Below are 18074 nucleotides of genomic sequence, written 5' to 3'. Positions count from 1 at the left end.
ATTCTACTCTCTTTGTGAAGCCTTAAAAATGAGATCACTGTTAATAATATTCTTATAATATTTTATAATTTTCAGGAAGCAGTAGCGCGCTACGACCAATTTGTAAGGGAACACCTTGAGTTGAATGAGAACTACGCCAAGTTCGTGGCCTGGCTGAGCGGAGTCCAGGATGAACTGAAGCAACATGGTCAGATTGTCGGCGACCTGTCTGTGCTCCAGCAGAGGCAGAAGAAGATGCGGGAGCTGGGTGATCTGAGGTCGAAAGAGAGCTCGGTGTTCGAGTCGCTCGTCGAACAGGGGGAAAACCTGTATGCCCAGACATCGCCTGATGGTCGCGAGATTATTAGGCAACAGTTGAGGTGAGTACTTTATTTATTATACACATGAACATAAAATTGATAATAAGTTGGCAATGTTGAATAGATTTCATAGGCGATTTTGCACAAAAGCCTATTAAATTTTATTCAATATTAAATCACAGAAGTTTAATCAAAATGAGATTTCCTCTTTAAAATCATGATTTAAACGCTAAACAATCTGAGAAGACTTTCTTGTAATGAAGGCGTCTCTGATTGATTCTCGTGGCCTTTAATCACGGTTAAAATCTAACAGGCTTCTGTGCAATCGGGCTATAAACTTATATAATTGCGATTAGTCTCAAATTGGGTTAACAATTTTGGGCTTACTCCAGTATTACAAGTCTTCACCAGATTACAATAAAAATAATTAAATCAGTTAATTATTTCGTGGAGTCCATTCGAGTGAGTTGTGAATTTTGTAATTATCTTTCAAAGTTGGTTCCAATAATATCACATTTTTTTACTGTTTTTTATTGTAAATGAAACTTCCACCTATACAATGTGGCCTGTAGTCAGTCTCAATAGTTCTATTCAGTTATCAATTGATAATTTGACATCTTGTCTTGTGGGACCGGATTCCCATTTTACTAGAACCATTATACTCGTATTTTAGAGATTGTTTGAATGTTGATCAGTTACTTAGTAGAAATTAATGTAATTGTTCATGAAATATATGATAATTCCACCAGTCATTGACATACTAGTATAATAATTGGTAACAGGATTCAAGTAAGTTATCCAGTTTAATGAAGATATTCTAGAAACCTTGTGATTCATGAAAACACAAATAGAAATTGTCAAATACTTTTTATTGTGTTCAAAAAGTGTTTGATAATTTCTATTTGTTCACGTTCACATTACGGGGAATTACCACATCACGCACAATACAACTGTAATGATATGTGATTCATGAAAACATACATAGAAACTGTCAAATACTTCTTATTGTGTTTAAAAAGTGGTTGACGATTTCTATTTTTGTTCTCATTACGGAAAAATACAAAAACATCACGCACAATACAACTGTAATGATATGTGATTTAATTTTTACTGTTCTTGACAAATGGCAGTGTATCTTGTGATTCCTGTATCTTCATACATATATATCTTATTCTTACTGTTATATCTCTATTCAATATATCATCCATCTACTTATATGATATCCGTCTTGCAGAGCGTTGAGGACTCAATGGGAGAAATTCTCAGAAGATTTGCAAAGTGGAACACATAAGCTGGACCAATGCCTGCTTCAGTTCGCCGAGTTCTCACTCTCGCAGGAACAGCTAACCAAGTGGCTGAAGGGGGTCGAGGAGACGGTGCAACAGCACACTGAGTTGAAAGCCTCTCTACAGGAGAAACGAGCTCAGTTGCAGGTATGTGAAAACTGTAAAAAAACTTCTACAATCATTTGGTGTTCTAAACTTTATTAAATACACAAATCATAACAGTAGTGGGGATCATGGTGAGTTTCTCAAATATCGTTTAATTTAGCAAGGGGAAACATCCTTCAGGTCTCCAACAAAAGCAATGTGGTAGAAATAATATATTCTCATTGCCTCTTGAGAAACAATACTGGAAAAAAGTGAATTCTGTATTTTTCCATTCTACTGATAAAGTCTTGCCATAGAGAAAAGATATAGCATAAGAAGATATCCGATGGTAAATTTCAAAGCCAATAGTCCCATTAGTTATTTTTCGTGAAGCTATGTGACGCTGGTAGTCTCTCATACTGTGCCGTTCTTGCACTCTCACTCGGCCAAACAGTTACAATAGACAGTAGTAGACAGTAATTGGCTTGAGTTATGGAAATTGCCTTTAAATTTTGAAAGTGATATTTTCGAGCTCAAAATTAAGTGATTTTATTCTATATTTTGTGAATATTTGAAGTTTGGTTTTTGTTTTAACGGAAGTTTCATTATCAATCTATCTAAATTTAAAATTCTTTGTTTTATTCTGATTCATAGTTTCAGATTGAAGATTTGGTGTTGAAATTGAAGTGAACATAACCTACATAATATTTGGACGATTTGTGACAAAATCAGGAAATTGAAGAAGTTTTGGGCAATAGCCTGTTTTTTCTTTTCCGACTATTGTATTGTTCGCTCTATCTAATAAATTAAATAAATAAATAAACATAAATGACTCATGACCCATGGGATATCTTCTCATGCTATCTTTTCTCTAATGAAGCCTCTTTTAATATTGGTTTTGTAGTGGAGTGTGAAAAACTTACTCTTCAAACTTCATGCTTAAAACTCAGTCCTATTTCTGTAATATGTTTGTGGAAAACATAACCTTCTTTCTGGACTAGTATATGAATCAGAATTCGATGGAGGAACAGTTTTGGGCTGTGTCTGTTAGTCCTCCCCCAATTATTTCAATTAATAATTGTTATCTCAAATCAATAAATGAATTAATAAATTGAATGCAATATGAAATTATACAGAACTTGAGACAAACTCTTGAAATACAGTAGCATATGCAGATTTCTAACTTTATCATTAACTTCAACTTAATGATTTGAAAATGTTTTTTTTTTCTGTGAAAATTTGAAATTGAGTTTTAACCTTCTTCAACCTCAAAATTATTCCAGCAATCAGATTTTTAACTTAAATATGTGTAACGCTAGTTCGCCTCCATGGTGCACATTGGGTAACGCTAAATGGACTAGCAAATGATGGCGGTCAGACAAACTTATGTTCTCCTGACCGAAAACTACACAATATCTCAAAGAATTTGGAAATATACAGTGTATATCTAGGCATTTGAGACTCATGAGCTATATATTTGTTGTGTATCTGCTATACGCTGAATAATAATAAATAACTTCATCAACACTGTTTTAATGAACCTTTCTATGATGTATATTATAATGTGTCAATAAACCTTTCTATGTCGTATATTGTAAGTGTATTATAATATTTTATTGTTATTATCAGATTTATTTGTGGATAATAACATTGTATTCTTCATTTCAGAATCATAAGATAATTCATCAAGAGATATCCTCTCATCAGCAACTGGTCGATTCAGTGTGTGACAAGGCGGAGAAACTAATTGAAGAAACCCAGGATAAAGAATTGAACATTATAATTCAATCAATTAAACAACTCTTCCAGCACATTATGTTGAAGTCACAAGTAAGTGATCCATTAGTATCAGCTCTATTAGAATTATTAGTTTAAGGTCCGGTTTCTTCGATACTTATTGAATATAATGGATCAAATCTATTGAATCTGTGGGTTTAATGGCTCATCAGATTTAATAAGTTCCCTAGAAATGGGTATTTATTGTTATATTTATGGGGATTACAATCTTATTATTTGAATAGGGGATTGAACATCTACATCAGTCTTACTTAAGAAACTTGAAAACGCCAAACCAATAATCAAAAGTCATAACTTATTCTGTATTTTATATCATACTGTTTTTGAGAATCATCCAATTTTTCATTGTTATTGTGGTCATCATATTGTGCTATTTATCTATCACCTTTAATCTTTACGTATTGGTAATAATTAACAATTTCTGTATTCTGTTTTGTTTTCAAGGATCTTCTGAATAGCCTTGAGAGTAGTGTCGACAAGCACAAGAAATTCAGCGATGAATGTGAATCATTCAAAGATTGGCTGAATGCGCAGAAGCAAAAATTGGAAGACTGCGACGACATCACTGGAGAGAAGGCGGATGTTGTGAAGCAAATGGAAACGCTTAAGGTAGATTTTTATACTGTTACTCACACAATTTGTATTCTATCATCCATAAATGTTTCTTCCATGTATTATAACTGTAATCTTCGAGGTCAATTATTAAAAAAATATATATATATTCTAAAGTGATTCAGTGCCGGTTGCACAAAAGTCGGTTAATTTTTAATCTTGATTAATGTATTAGAACCAATCAGAGAAGATTGGTGAGATTTTATTGTGAGATTAATCACGATTAAAATTTAACAGAATACTGTGCAGCCGGGCCTTGATCTTTCAAAATTGATTTGTTTATTGAAGCTTATCCATCCACAAGCAAGCAAACGTTTAATAAACAAACGTTGATTGATTACTCAAGGATTATTCAACAACATTCAACTATTATGATGAAATATAACTTTAGTCAAGATTATTAAGATTATTACTTGTTTAAACCCCCCCCCCTCATACTCATTCAACATACTATACTTACTACTAGTATAGAGGTATACTACTCATACTACCATACTATACTATACCATACTATACCATACTTTACCATACTACCACCCCTACTACTCATACTACCATACTATACCATACTTTATCCATACTGGTATATATCTGGAACATGAATTGAAAACAACTGAATAAAAGTGTGTTTCACATTATAGATTATGTTTTCACTTATACATTAAGATAAATATGAATAATCATTCAGACTTGATACAAAATTTGTTGCTTTCTATTCTTTTTCAATTGTTGATAATATTAAATAGCATACTATCATTTTCTTTTATGTTGAACAGCTAGAAATTGACTTGTAATTATGAAAATTATAGTGTTTGAAAGTTTATTGCAAAATATACAAATAAATTGAGAATTACAATGTTGTTTATTACTTTGCAGGCTATCAAATCAGATTTCAAAGAAGCAGACAAGAAGCTCAATGACCTGGATAATTTGTTCAGTGCAGTGAGTGAGAGTACCACAGAAAAGGGAGTTACTCTGCTGGAGAAAGAAGTAAAGAAGCTAACTGATGCTAAGAATCAACATCAAGCACACATTGGTTAGTATAATTAGTTGCTTTCATTAGAATTTGAGACTGTACTAACTAACTAATAACAAACGTTAAAAATCAGTTCAGGACCCAGCAATAACATATTGATTTGCATTCGAATCAATAAACAGAAAGATCAACGACGACATTCATTAGACGAAAGTTATCAGCTTAGTATAAATTAGTCAGTATGAATCTATCATAATTTAGAAAATTTCGGGAAAATATATATGAAAATTGTCAAGAAATGAGTTTTTTAACATCAAGAGATCAAGGTCCAGCAGTGAAGAGTTGTAAGAGTGTAAATCTCAATCAATGATCTTATTAGAAAGTAGCTACAACAAACTAAAGTGATGTCCACGTTATAATGGCAGTGTCTGATTAGCAATGCTATTGCTATCCTTGTCCATCATTTAACAAAGCGGATAGCGCTACCTCTTTCTTGCTTTGCTCTGTTGCCAGATCGTTCTTCAACAATGTAGAATTAATAACTAATTAACAAAATATTTCATCTTAAATATGAAAATTCTCTATAAAGTTATTGAAAATGTTATTTCTTGCTTGATAAAATATAATTGATCATTTTAAACGAGAATGAACAGTCAATATTACATCAACAAACCTGTATCAGCTAACGTCTATAGAAGCTATTGACAAGACCTTAGACCAGTTATAGAATAAACACGGCCCATTGTATATTCATACTGAAAGTCGATGTAGCCAACATCTACTGCCATATCTCCAAATCGTGACGTCAGCATCAGATAGAAAACTTTTCTGTAGAGTTTGTTTATATTGTTTTTATAGCAGATTGTGTCTATTTCAGCGGGAGCGCAGCGGGAGTTTACCATTTTAATGAATAATAATTTACATCCTTCTGAAATAGACACAATCTGAAAGTTTTCTATCCGATGATGACGTCACGATTTGGCGATATGACAGTAGATGTTGGCTTCAGAGGCTAGACTTCCCAGCGTGTCTATTCTATAACTGGTCTAAGGACAAGACCAACGTTTTTCTCCTATCTTTCTCCACTGCCATTATAACGTGGACCTCACTATAGCCTCTTTAAAGTGAAAAGAAGATGAATGAACTTAGAATACAATGTTGAATGTGATATGAGTGATTGTTGACGTTGTTGAACAAAAATTGCCTGATGAGATCAGATCATGAAAGAATGTTGAATCCTAATATGAGCTTCGGTTGACATGTGAGGTTCTTTGAACCTTTGGATCCTTGAATCCGTCCCTTCAAACATAACATAACATACTGATATCAGTTTAACAACTAATGACAACTTTATTCTTTATTCATTTATACAATAAGTATGTCATCGAATTGATAGGGAGAGGAAAAATAAAGTAACCTTCTGCTATTCCTCTCCCAAATTTAGATAACGTAACACATAGTCCGAAATAGATTAAGTCTACAAATAAAATACACGTTACTTTGCTCAAACGCGAGACAAGATTTATTAAATGGTTTATTGGAGATAGAAATCTGTTTTCATGCCTGTTTGAAAAATTGTCTCTTTATAATTTCTAATAAAGTAAGGAATAGTTGAATTTTCTCGATAATTGTTCTTGTTACTTGTAAAAAGTACTATTAGAAATCGTTTAAATCTCTCTGTTCCGTTCACAGATGCTGTGCAAGAGAAACTGAACAACACACTCTCTCAATGGAAAGAATTCGAGAATAATTTGGATTCTCATACAAAATGGTTCCGTGCAACAGAAGGGGCATTCAGGGATCAACAACTGAAGGCTACTTTTGAAGAAAAGGTGACATTGTATACACTGAGCTTGAATAGTATTCTTGGATTTGGTTTTATTATAAGTAATTTGTTTCATCAAAGTATCGTCATATAAACAGCTACCCCTCATATGCAGCCATCTTGTGGTTACTTAGTTACTTTATGCATATTGTAGTATTGATTTGAAATCATTTTTACGGTTATTAAGATTATGCAGCTTTAATATAATTATGTAAGATTCTTAGATTCTGTATTGACTTTTTAAATGATAGATGGTTTATTGTTCACTTTGAACAATTATTATCAGAATTATTAGTTGAATTTATAATTCACTTCGACGTTAGCATTAAATAATGAATTTTCAGATTAATTACTAATTGAAGATTACATTTATTGCAGGAAAAACAACTGGGCACTTTCAAAGAGAAGAGACAACTGATCACTGATAAAGAGAAGGAGATTGATTCATTCGTCGATCAGTCGCACGCTCTGTTGCATGCCAGTGGTGCAGATAAACTCAAACCTCTCATCTCTCAAATCAGCAACAGGTAATTCTCAATCTATACCACTGATTTCCAACTACATTACTTCATCAGCCAACCAAGAATATAAGAACATTGTTTACAAAAAAGCTAACAAATGTTGAGTGGCGGTTATTTTCATCCATACACTTCTACAACATGTTCTTGTACAACTTATAATGATGCCATTAACTCTGAAACTCAAGTTCATGTAATTGAAATTAAGCAGAATAGACAACTTATTGTGTTTCATTTCATGATTTATTTATTATACATTGAGTAATATACACAACTATAAATAATTGGAAATGGGTCAACAGGCCCAATTATGTAACAATTCTAAAACATTTCCAGTAACATTGCTAACTAACTTAGGTCTTCAGTAAGCAATATAATTAAAAATTCAGGGCGTGGCAGAGCATAATCTTTATTGAAGTTTCAATTCCCCCCCTACACACAGATGGATAGTCTAGTAGGAGGATTCCAAAATATGTGTCATATTGTATTTCATATTCTTGTATTATGTTTTTTTGGAAATAAACTGAAATTGAATTGAATTGTATACTTGCTTTGCAGGTACCAACTGCTGCATGTGCTAAGCAAGGAGGTGATGAACCGATGGCAAGGATTGGTGGAGGACCACCGTACCTACAACGAGAAGTTGGATGAGACGAAGCGATGGTTGGTGCCGATGGAGGAGCAGTTGGCAAGCCTGCAGGCCACTGCCAGTCGTGCCAACCATGAGGCCAGCGCTGTCAAGTTGCAGGCACTGGTGGCCGAACGGGAGCAGGCTGCTCACAGGTTGGTGAAATACTGTTCATTTTTTTGAGAAAAACTAACTTTAAACATCTAGTGAGATTAATATTATAATAATCATCAAACGAAAATCCAAATGTTCATCCTATTCAAATAAAAGCCAGATCATATTAAGCGTGTTTTCAATCGGCGTTTTTAGAGTTGGCTGGGAAGGTAGCTCTCCGATCGGCTGATTGGTTTGGCGCCTGGAAAAACGCTTAATATGGTCTGGCCCTAAGGAATCAGTTCTGTAATTTGATCAGCTAGTTGATATCAATTGGTGCAGCCCACGATTAAGGTGACAACTTCAGGAAGCAACTTCTGTCAATTTAATTTTTATTTATTGATTTATTTATTCACAATGGAGACAACGGGTTTCCCCAAATATGTCTCCTTTACAATAAACATTTTACAATTCATATGAAAAAAAAATGATAGAAAATAATACAAATTAAAGATATAATACTTATGCAAAAAGAAATAATACAGATAACAAAAATAGTACCTAACTCAAGAAATACAACGATTTCAATACTTATTGAAAAAAGTTAAAATAAAAAATATGAAGAATTCAAAATGTCAAAACTTATTTTGTAAAATAAAATTGAAGAATATATTAACAAATAATAAACAAAAATTCAAAGAATACACTATCAATAGAATAAATGACTTTCATATCTAAACGACGTCCCAAACCATATGCTTATCCACACTAATACACCTGAAACTTAGTTGATCAGCTTAATGTTTACACAAAATTATGATATATAACGCCTTCCGGAATTTAGCGCGAGAAAACCAGAAGACATCCAGGTGCCTAGACAAACTGTTATAACTTGTTTGCATCCTATTAAGAGGGGAGTTGTAATTTCTAAGTGTTGTGGATCGAGGAACCGAAAAAGAAAACTCAGAGCGCCGAGTCACTGGTTATATATATATATATATATATATATAATATATATATATATAATATATATATATATAATATATATATATATATATATATAATATATATATGAATTCTGGAGAGCAAATACGATGAATCAATTTCACTAACTAATAATATCAATTGTATATATATTATTTATATATATATATATATATATATATATATATATATATATTATATATGAATTCTGGAGAGCAAATACGATGAATCAATTTCACTATTTATGAGTTTCTAATGGCTTCCGGTAGTTCGGAATCTACCTAATACTATTTGTCCAATTATACCTCATAGATACTGTTCTTTTTACATTCCTTGCCTACTACCATAGGTAAGGAAAGTATTGCTTTCCAAAAAAAATTAAGGTACCCCAATTTCAAGTTTTCTATACGTTTCAAGGTCCCCTGAGTCCAAAACATGATTTTGGGTATTGGTCTGTGTGTGTGTATGTGTGTGTGTGTGTATGTGTGTGTGTGTGTGTATGTGTGTGTGTGTGTATGTCTGTGAACACGATAACTCCATTCCTAATTAACCGATCGACTTGAAATTTTAAACTTAAGGTCCTTATACCATGAGGACCCGACAATAAGAAATTCAATAAAATTCAATTCAAGATGGCGGAAAAATGGCGGATAATTACTAAAAAACCATGTTTTTCACGTTTTTCTCGAAAATGGCTCTAACGATTTTCTTCAATTTATATCATGGATAGCTATTTATGAGCTATACAACTAGCATAAGTCTCATTTCTGGGAAAATTTCAGGAGCTCCGTAATATTCTTGAGAAAAATGGCGGAAAATGAATAAAAAACCATGTTTTTCACGGTTTTCTCGAAAACGGCTCCAACGATTTTCTTCAAATTTATACCATGGATAGCTATTTTCAAGCCCTATCAACTGGCATAAGTTTCATTTCTGGGAAAATTCAGGAGCTCCGTAATATTCTTGAGAAAAATGGCGGATAATGACTAAAAATCCATGTTTTTCACCGTTTTCTCGAAAACTGCTCTAACGATTTCCTTCAAATTCATACCATGGATAGATATTCATAAGCACTATCAACTGGCATGAGTCTTATTTCTGGGAAAATTCCATGAGCTCCGTAATATTCTTGAGAAAAATGGCGGATAATGACCAAAAACCTTGTTTTTCACGGTTTTCTCGAAAACGGCTCTAACGATTTTCTTCAAATTCAAGCCATGGGTAGCTATTCATAAGTCCTATCAAATGACATGAGTTTTTTCCTTGGAAAATTGCAGGAGCTCCGTAATATTCTTGAGAAAAATGGCGGATAATTACTAAAAAACCATGTTTTTCACGATTTTTTCAAAATAACTTGACCGATTTTTTTCAAATTCATACTCTGTATAGTTATTTATCAGCTCTATTAACTGGCATGAGTCTCCTTTCTGGGAAACTAATGGGGGGTCCACCCCATCCTTGAGAAATGGACTTTGTAACCTCCTTCTCGTGCATGAGGTAGGTAGGTAGAGCAGTTCATAAAAAGAACACATAGTCGAGATATTTCATCTGTAGAACAGCTGTTTTGACGACTTTAAAAAAATGACGACTAAAAAAATCATTGAATTTCACAATTTACACAAAGGAAGAAGTACTCTGAAAACAATTATATATACACATATACAAAAGTCTGATCGTAGTTTCGAATATGAGCAAGGAAAGTTGTGTGAGTGTACCACACCAGATTTTTACATTTTTGAACAATAAATTCTTTAACATCTCTGGAAACAGTCTGTAATTGATTGACCTTCATAGATACTTGAAATTAATCTTTCAATGCGATATTTTATTTTTTTCAGGTTGACAAATCTGACTTCAGCTGGTGAACGGCTATACCCGGATACAGCGGCAGCGGGTCGAGAGACTGTCAGACAGCAGCTCCGTGAAGTCAGAGACAGGTGACTAATCTGAAAAAAAAACTAATTGAATAACTCATAAAAGTGCAGCTTTGTTCTGGTCAGCTTCATGAGCTCCACTGGTTCTCATTCAAATAAATAAAATCTTCATCAAAGATTAAGTAAATTAATATAAAATACCCTAATCTGTAATTTTGTAATGAACATTACTAATTTATTGTTGTGGTATAAGAATTAAACATCATCATCATTAATAATAATAATGATAATAATAATAATGTTTTATTATTTTCAACAGCACAATATACAAGAATACAAATTCATAACATCCTAGCTTGGCTTTCGCCGTCAGCTCATTATTAGTAGTTTACCTTATCATCGTACAGTTTAATTATACATTGTACGGTCTCAATATTTTCAAGATATAATAGCAAGATTTAATATTCAATGTTTTTTCAAGGCGATTTTGATCAAGGTGAAAAGGCGAAATGCTCAGTGATCTGAAGAGTTGCAACTTCAGTGTGCTATTGGTTTTAGATTCCACTCCATCTGGAATTTATCTGTATAATGTGTCTATTATAACGCTGTACTAATAAATTACACTGCAATACCAATATGCATATAATATAATAAATTTGATGTATTATGCGATTTAAAAGAGTAACCTGTTGCTCACAATAATGTTCTGTCGCAGCAATTAAATGAACAAATCATCCTTTTTATAAAAAGTGGTTGACAGTTTCTATTTCTGTTTTCCATTATGGAAAAATACCACAAAATCACACACAACACAACTAAGTATAAATTAATAAATCATTCTTGGCATCTGACCTCATTATCCAAGCACAACTCTTCATAAACTTACGTGAGCATAATCAGCAAACTATTTTTAGTGGATTTAAGCAAATCTCATTGAATGATACTATCATTTTCTTTTAGATGGGATGTATTGGAAGAAGGCATCAAAGAGCAGCAGAAACTGCTGGCATCCTAGCTTGGCTTTCGCCGTCAGCTCATTATTAGTAGTTTACCTTATCATCGTACAGTTTGATTATACATTGTACGGTCTCAATATTTTTAAGATTTAATACTCGATGTTTTTTCAAGGCGATTTTGAATCAAGGTGAAAAGGCGAAATGCTCAGTGATCTGAAGAGTTGCAACTTCAGTCTGCTGGTTTTAGATTCCACTCCATCTGGAATTTATCTGTATAATGTGTCTATTATAACGCTGTACACTACAGTACTAATATGCATATATTTATGCATAATTCTGATATATTATGGGAGTAAAATGAGTAACCTGTTGCTCCCAATAATGTTCTGTCGCAGCAATTAAATGAACAAATCATCCTTTTTATAAAAAGTGGTTGAAAATTTCCATTTGTGTTTTCCATTATGGAAAAATACCTCAAAATCACACACAACACAACTGTAAATTAATAAATCATTCTTGACATCAGACCTCATTATCCATGCACAACTCTTCATAAACTTACGTGAGCATCATCAGCAAAATATTTTGAGTGGATTCAAGCAAATCTCATTGAATGATACTATCATTTTCTTTTAGATGGGATGTATTGGAAGAAGGCATCAAAGAGCAGCAGAAACTGCTGGATGCGCAGTCATTGCAGTGGAACAGCTATCAGGAGAGCTTGGCTCAAATGCTGGCCTGGTTGGATGGAGTTGAGAAAAACCTACAACAGGATCCATCCGCATCACTTGGCTCTACGCAAGAAATTCGTACGAAGCTCATCAAGCACAAGGTTAGCATCTATTTATATAATTTTGATTATTCCGAATTCCAAATTATCTTTTTTATTATCTTTGAAAAGACTGTCACATAATTATTTATATTTTGGATGATTTCTTGATCCATAACGAACTGCGTTACGGGGACCCTAATATACACTCATGATTTTTTAATCGAATACAGACATGCAATCATTGATTTTAAAAGTAAGGAATAAAAATTTGTCTTCTTGAACTGGAGCACTTTTGAGTTTCATGAACCCATTGTCAAAAATATTTTCACTTAGAATTTGAATACTTAGAAGTAGAAAGACCTCCTTTTAAGCAGTGACATCGTTTTTATCTGGTGTTAATTATCTTCAGACTTGAAAAAACTGAATCCTTAGTCAATGCTATTAATGTTTAAAATTCAAAGTTGAAATGAATATTGGAAAAGAATGGATACATAGCACAGTCATATTTTCTAGGAAACTTTGATTAAAAGCACTAGACCGTGATTGAGTGGATAGGGTGAGCAATACTATCCGAAATTCGCCAGGTCAACAAATAAAAATAACTAGCTCAATTGAATTTCTCTAGAACAAAAATCCCAAAAATGAATGGATATGATTTATTGTATTTTTTACCAAGAATAATAATGTTTTGTTACTTGTTAGGGGTCAGTCTTCTTTATAACATTCCTGGCAAAGAATCATTAAGCATAACTAATTTGAATACAATTCTATTCCACTTTATAAAAGTTCGAAATTCAATGAGGTTGACAACATTTACTTTGTTTTATTATTCACTAGAAGGTAACTTGTACTGAAATATTTAAGAACTGAAAATAGGCCTATAACCATCCTCGGTAGATTATTCATTCATTTATATTTATATTAACCAATGCACAAATCAAATACATGATTAGAAAATGACCAACAGGCCTAGCCCAAAACTGTTCCCTTTCCGAATTTTGATAGTAGTAAGCCAATGTCTAAAAGGTTGGTTATGCTGCTTCACTTTGAATCAAATTCCTAGTCCAGAAATATAAAAACCAAAATTTAGAATCTAATTAGATTGAAACCCGAAAAGAATGATAATATTGCACCAAATTGTAAACTGTAAAGTTTTCAAAACTTGAAAACATTAAATTATTAAGAAATTTAGAAACCAAAAAACAAAACTAAACTCACTGCGAGATTATGAATCTCTTACGCAAAATTTCAAGTTAATCAGTTCAGTAGATCAGACGTGATGATGCGTCATTCGTGTATTTGCTATCCCGTGTATAAGCCAATTCTCTCCTTTATCATATTTATAGATTAAGAAGAAATACCATAATACGGACCTACAACTCGCAATGCAACTCTAATTCCCTAATTTATTTGTTAATCTTGTTCACAGACAATTCTGCAAGAAGTGCTTTCACACAAGAGAGCACTGGAAATGCTGGCTGATAAGGCACAGAGCCTTTCGCCACAAGTGGACACCGGCAAAATCAAGGAGGCCGTGGCATCGGTCAACAAGCGCTACGAAGAACTTGTCAACAAACTGCTGGAGAACATCACTCAGCTGGAGGAGTTCCTCGACTCATTCCAAATGTTGACCGAATTGCAGAAAGCGCACCAGGATTACATGAAACAGCTGTGGGATCGTTTGTCTGGGTTGTCAGGTCTGTATCAATTCAGCACATATTCAAACTTCAATTAAGTTCACTACTACGGGCCGTTTGCACAGTATAAGTTTAAGCAAAAGTTTAAACCAAATGTGATTTTCTTCAAATTTAAACTAAAATTACGTTTGAACATTATCAGTTTAAACTCTGTCTGGAGTTTAAACTAGGAAAGTTTACACTATCAAAGCAGGACGTTTAAACCAAATATTTTGTATTAACATGACATCTGTAAAGATTTGATACGGAGACAGATGATGATGATCTAATCATTTCCATTGCTGGGATGAAGAAAAGATGTTTCAACGTTTTCGCTTAAGTAAAGCAAATGCCAAATTAGTATTGGATCAAATAAAAAACTTAAAATAAAATTAGATAACCTTGAACAGTGCTTTATCAGCAGAAGACATGATTTTAATACCACTGAGATATTTTGATTTTGAAATATTTTGATATTTTGATATTTTGTTTTATATTAAACGTGGGAGACCATAGTAAATTAAAGCATAACATCATTTTTTCCATATCACATTCTAAAAAAGATATTTACTAAATTAAATAGTAACTGTTTTCCATCATTTGAGAAATTTCTAGATCCTTTTTGTTTTCTATTACCGTTTCACCACCCACTTATCTTTAGAAACAAGAAAGTTTCTAGCATGTCGAAAATTTCTTTTTTTTGTTCGAAATGTCTCGACATTGACGAACATAGTCATTAGAAAATACCTATGGGTCGGATAAAAATGATTCAGACACAAATAGAAAGAATACATTCTCCCTGTTATTTTGATAAAAAATTCTCACTCATTACGACATCCCATAATTCTGAGGGAAGTGATATCCAGTAGAGAAACATATTTTAGCGGTGTTTCCAATTTTACAAAAAAAAATTAAACTTCCTTTCAATCTTTCAACCCTGAAACTTTTTCAGCACTACTGGTATATATCGGGGATGATATCCTACATCCAATTTTGAGCTTTAATTATATATTTGAGATAGTTACATTTCTACACGATTTAGCAACCCTGTGATTTCTTCGGATGGATGGCCAAATCTCAACCTATTTTATATAAATTATAGACAGATTTTGCCCACTAGATCAATAAAATTGAAAATAATGTAGGTGTTGAATGCATGTTATCTCTCTACGACTATAGTGAGGTCCACGTTATAATGACAGTATTTGATCAACTTTGGTTTTGCTATCCTTGTCTACCATTCGACAAAGCCGGTGGTACTATCCTTTTCTAGGTCCACAACGATGCCAATTATGTTTTTGACAGTGTAGAAATATAATTAATTAATGCAGAGAATCGGTATCGCTATTCTTCTATATTTATCCACTGCCATTATAACGTGGACCTCACTATAGATTGAGTAATTTCTACTGCAAATCATAATGTTTCAATTTTTTCTAACAGATGCCAGTGGAAACAAAATTGTACTTCAAGGACGTCTTGAAAAACTGAAAGAAATTGAAGAATGTATTCCTGACAGCAATGCTCGATTGAAGACACTCGAAGAGCATATATCTAAAATTTCAAATAAAATTCCGTCCCGGGCAAAGGAGAATATGGAAAGGGATGTAGCTAACTTAAAGTAAGTTGAATTTATTCAGTTCCACGCGTATATAATATTGCTTGATTATCTACAATTTCAACTTGCTTTGTTCTATGATGTGCATCCATCAATCTTTACTCACTTTTCATTTATAGGGCTATTACAACTTTTGAAACATGTTATGAATTGATAAAATATAAAAAAGGTAATTATTGATGATTTTTATTTTATTTAAAGTTGAATGCTTTCTATAATTTTTTACTTATTCATTTAGTAGTATGAAAATTAATATTTTTCGCACTTCTCACTAGATTTGATCACGATAAGTTCAAGCGGTCATTGGGTGATGCAAAGCAGAACCTGGAAGGCAGACTGGCACAATGGGCTGAATACGAGAGCTGCCTGGAGAGACTGCTCGGCTGGCTTACTGAGTCGGAAGCCGCTCTCAAAAATTATTCCACACTGAATACACTTGATGAGAAACAAGAGCAACTCTCCAAATATCAGGTAACCATAATTTTATTTATTCCAACAATATAAATAATTATCTTAATTGAATAATTCAATGTTATTTATGAAATATTAATGTTATTCTGATTAAGTTATTAATTCTATGTAAGTGATTACATAGATAACAACGCACAGTATATTTCATAGCAAATAAAAAGTACTCATTTTTTGGCGTTGCAAATAAGGAAACAATTCACGTCTGATGAGGAGCTTGCTTGATTGTGTTATCACACCTGAAGACGTATTATACTTTTATATAATTAAATATAATTTATTTTATTATATTTAATATAGAATTTTAAAAATAATTTAGAATGATGTGGAATAATCAATGATGTAGATGTAGTTTGTGTAAACTATTTAATTTGATGAAATATTTCATATAATTAAAAATAATATGAAATAATTAATGATGTAGATGAAGTTCGGGTAAATTACCTATTTAATGGGATAACGTTTTTAGAATACCGTGCATATTGATATTGAATTACATCAGCGTTTTCAATAATTTACTAGGATTAATAATGATATTTCACAATAACCAGGATATCTTTATTATCTGTCTTAATTATTATCTATCTATCTGTTCTTAAGATTTGAGTGACAGTTTTAATATTGTAATTGATTGAAAAAGTTTTGCTTCAATTTTCAATCTGTCGAATGTATTAAGTGACTTTCCTGGAAAATCATGTCAGAAGCTGATTTCAATTATGAATTGTAACTTTAAATTGGAATAGAGAATGTATCATTCTACAATTTTTTTGTATCATAGTTCTTTAAATGGATTCTTTTTGTTTCATAAACCATATTAATATTTAGATCTCTGTACTCTGGCATGAATAGCTTGGATTTTTCAATATCCAATCATTCTTCAATATCAGTAATATATTTACATTCATATTTTTGGATTATTGAACAAGTTCATTATTAATGAATCATAATCATCTAATTGTATCGGATGTCACCTGTCACTATGTGCGATTTCAATTTTTTCACTAATAAGGGAGCATTAACAAATCACCAGCATCATGAACTTTAGTAAAATATATAAGAGATAAATTTACGAACTTGGTTTCCTGTTGTGATCAACTGTATTTTCATAGTGGTTATGTATGGTCAAATAATTGAGAATTGTTTTTCAGCCATATTTATATCCATATTCTAATTCTAGATCTTTGTCAGATCAGACAATTAATTATTACAGATCAAAAATCAGATAGAACTATGAACATGTTTTACTCTGTATTTCAGTGTATTTGTTGTTGTAGTTGATGAAATATGATAAAATATAAATAGTGAATTATAAAATATGAAATCAGAAATGACAGTAATATTGTGCGTTTATATAGGACATGGTAAAGCTAATAGAGTCAAGAGAAAAAGAGGTGTCAGAGACAGTGACACTTGCTGATCACCTGGAGCAAGTAAGACAACAACATTCGATGCCATTCCCTACTTTCCTGCTCTTATTTACTTTCTTTTTTCCCCTTTCGTCTGAATAATTATTCTATCTCTTACTATTTCTGTAGGTTGTTGGCTTTGTTATATTTTCGATTCGGGCTAGCTTGCTGCAGAATAGATATCTATTCAAGATTCTACAAG

At 32.4% G+C, this 18074-nt stretch overlaps 1 protein-coding gene across 1 annotated transcript in view; it reads left to right on the top strand.

Moving 5' to 3' along the window:
• Positions 1–18074, top strand: part of LOC111053776 (nesprin-1-like) — a 189600-nt gene that overhangs the window by 61655 nt on the left and 109871 nt on the right. The window contains exons 33-46 of the mRNA XM_039429393.1: positions 76–359; positions 1534–1732; positions 3338–3499; positions 3911–4075; positions 4955–5114; positions 6747–6886; positions 7258–7406; positions 7956–8180; positions 10941–11039; positions 12569–12764; positions 14134–14401; positions 15824–16001; positions 16274–16469; positions 17822–17896. Of these exons, the coding sequence (XP_039285327.1) occupies positions 76–359; positions 1534–1732; positions 3338–3499; positions 3911–4075; positions 4955–5114; positions 6747–6886; positions 7258–7406; positions 7956–8180; positions 10941–11039; positions 12569–12764; positions 14134–14401; positions 15824–16001; positions 16274–16469; positions 17822–17896 (2496 nt within the window). The remainder of the gene's footprint in view (positions 1–75; positions 360–1533; positions 1733–3337; positions 3500–3910; positions 4076–4954; positions 5115–6746; positions 6887–7257; positions 7407–7955; positions 8181–10940; positions 11040–12568; positions 12765–14133; positions 14402–15823; positions 16002–16273; positions 16470–17821; positions 17897–18074) is intronic.

This window comes from Nilaparvata lugens, chromosome 5, assembly GCF_014356525.2.
Source record: "Nilaparvata lugens isolate BPH chromosome 5, ASM1435652v1, whole genome shotgun sequence".
In the NCBI taxonomy this organism is placed as follows: Eukaryota; Metazoa; Arthropoda; class Insecta; order Hemiptera; family Delphacidae; genus Nilaparvata; species Nilaparvata lugens.
Note: the sequence above shows the minus strand (reverse complement) of the source record. Positions and strands in the feature narration are given on the sequence as shown.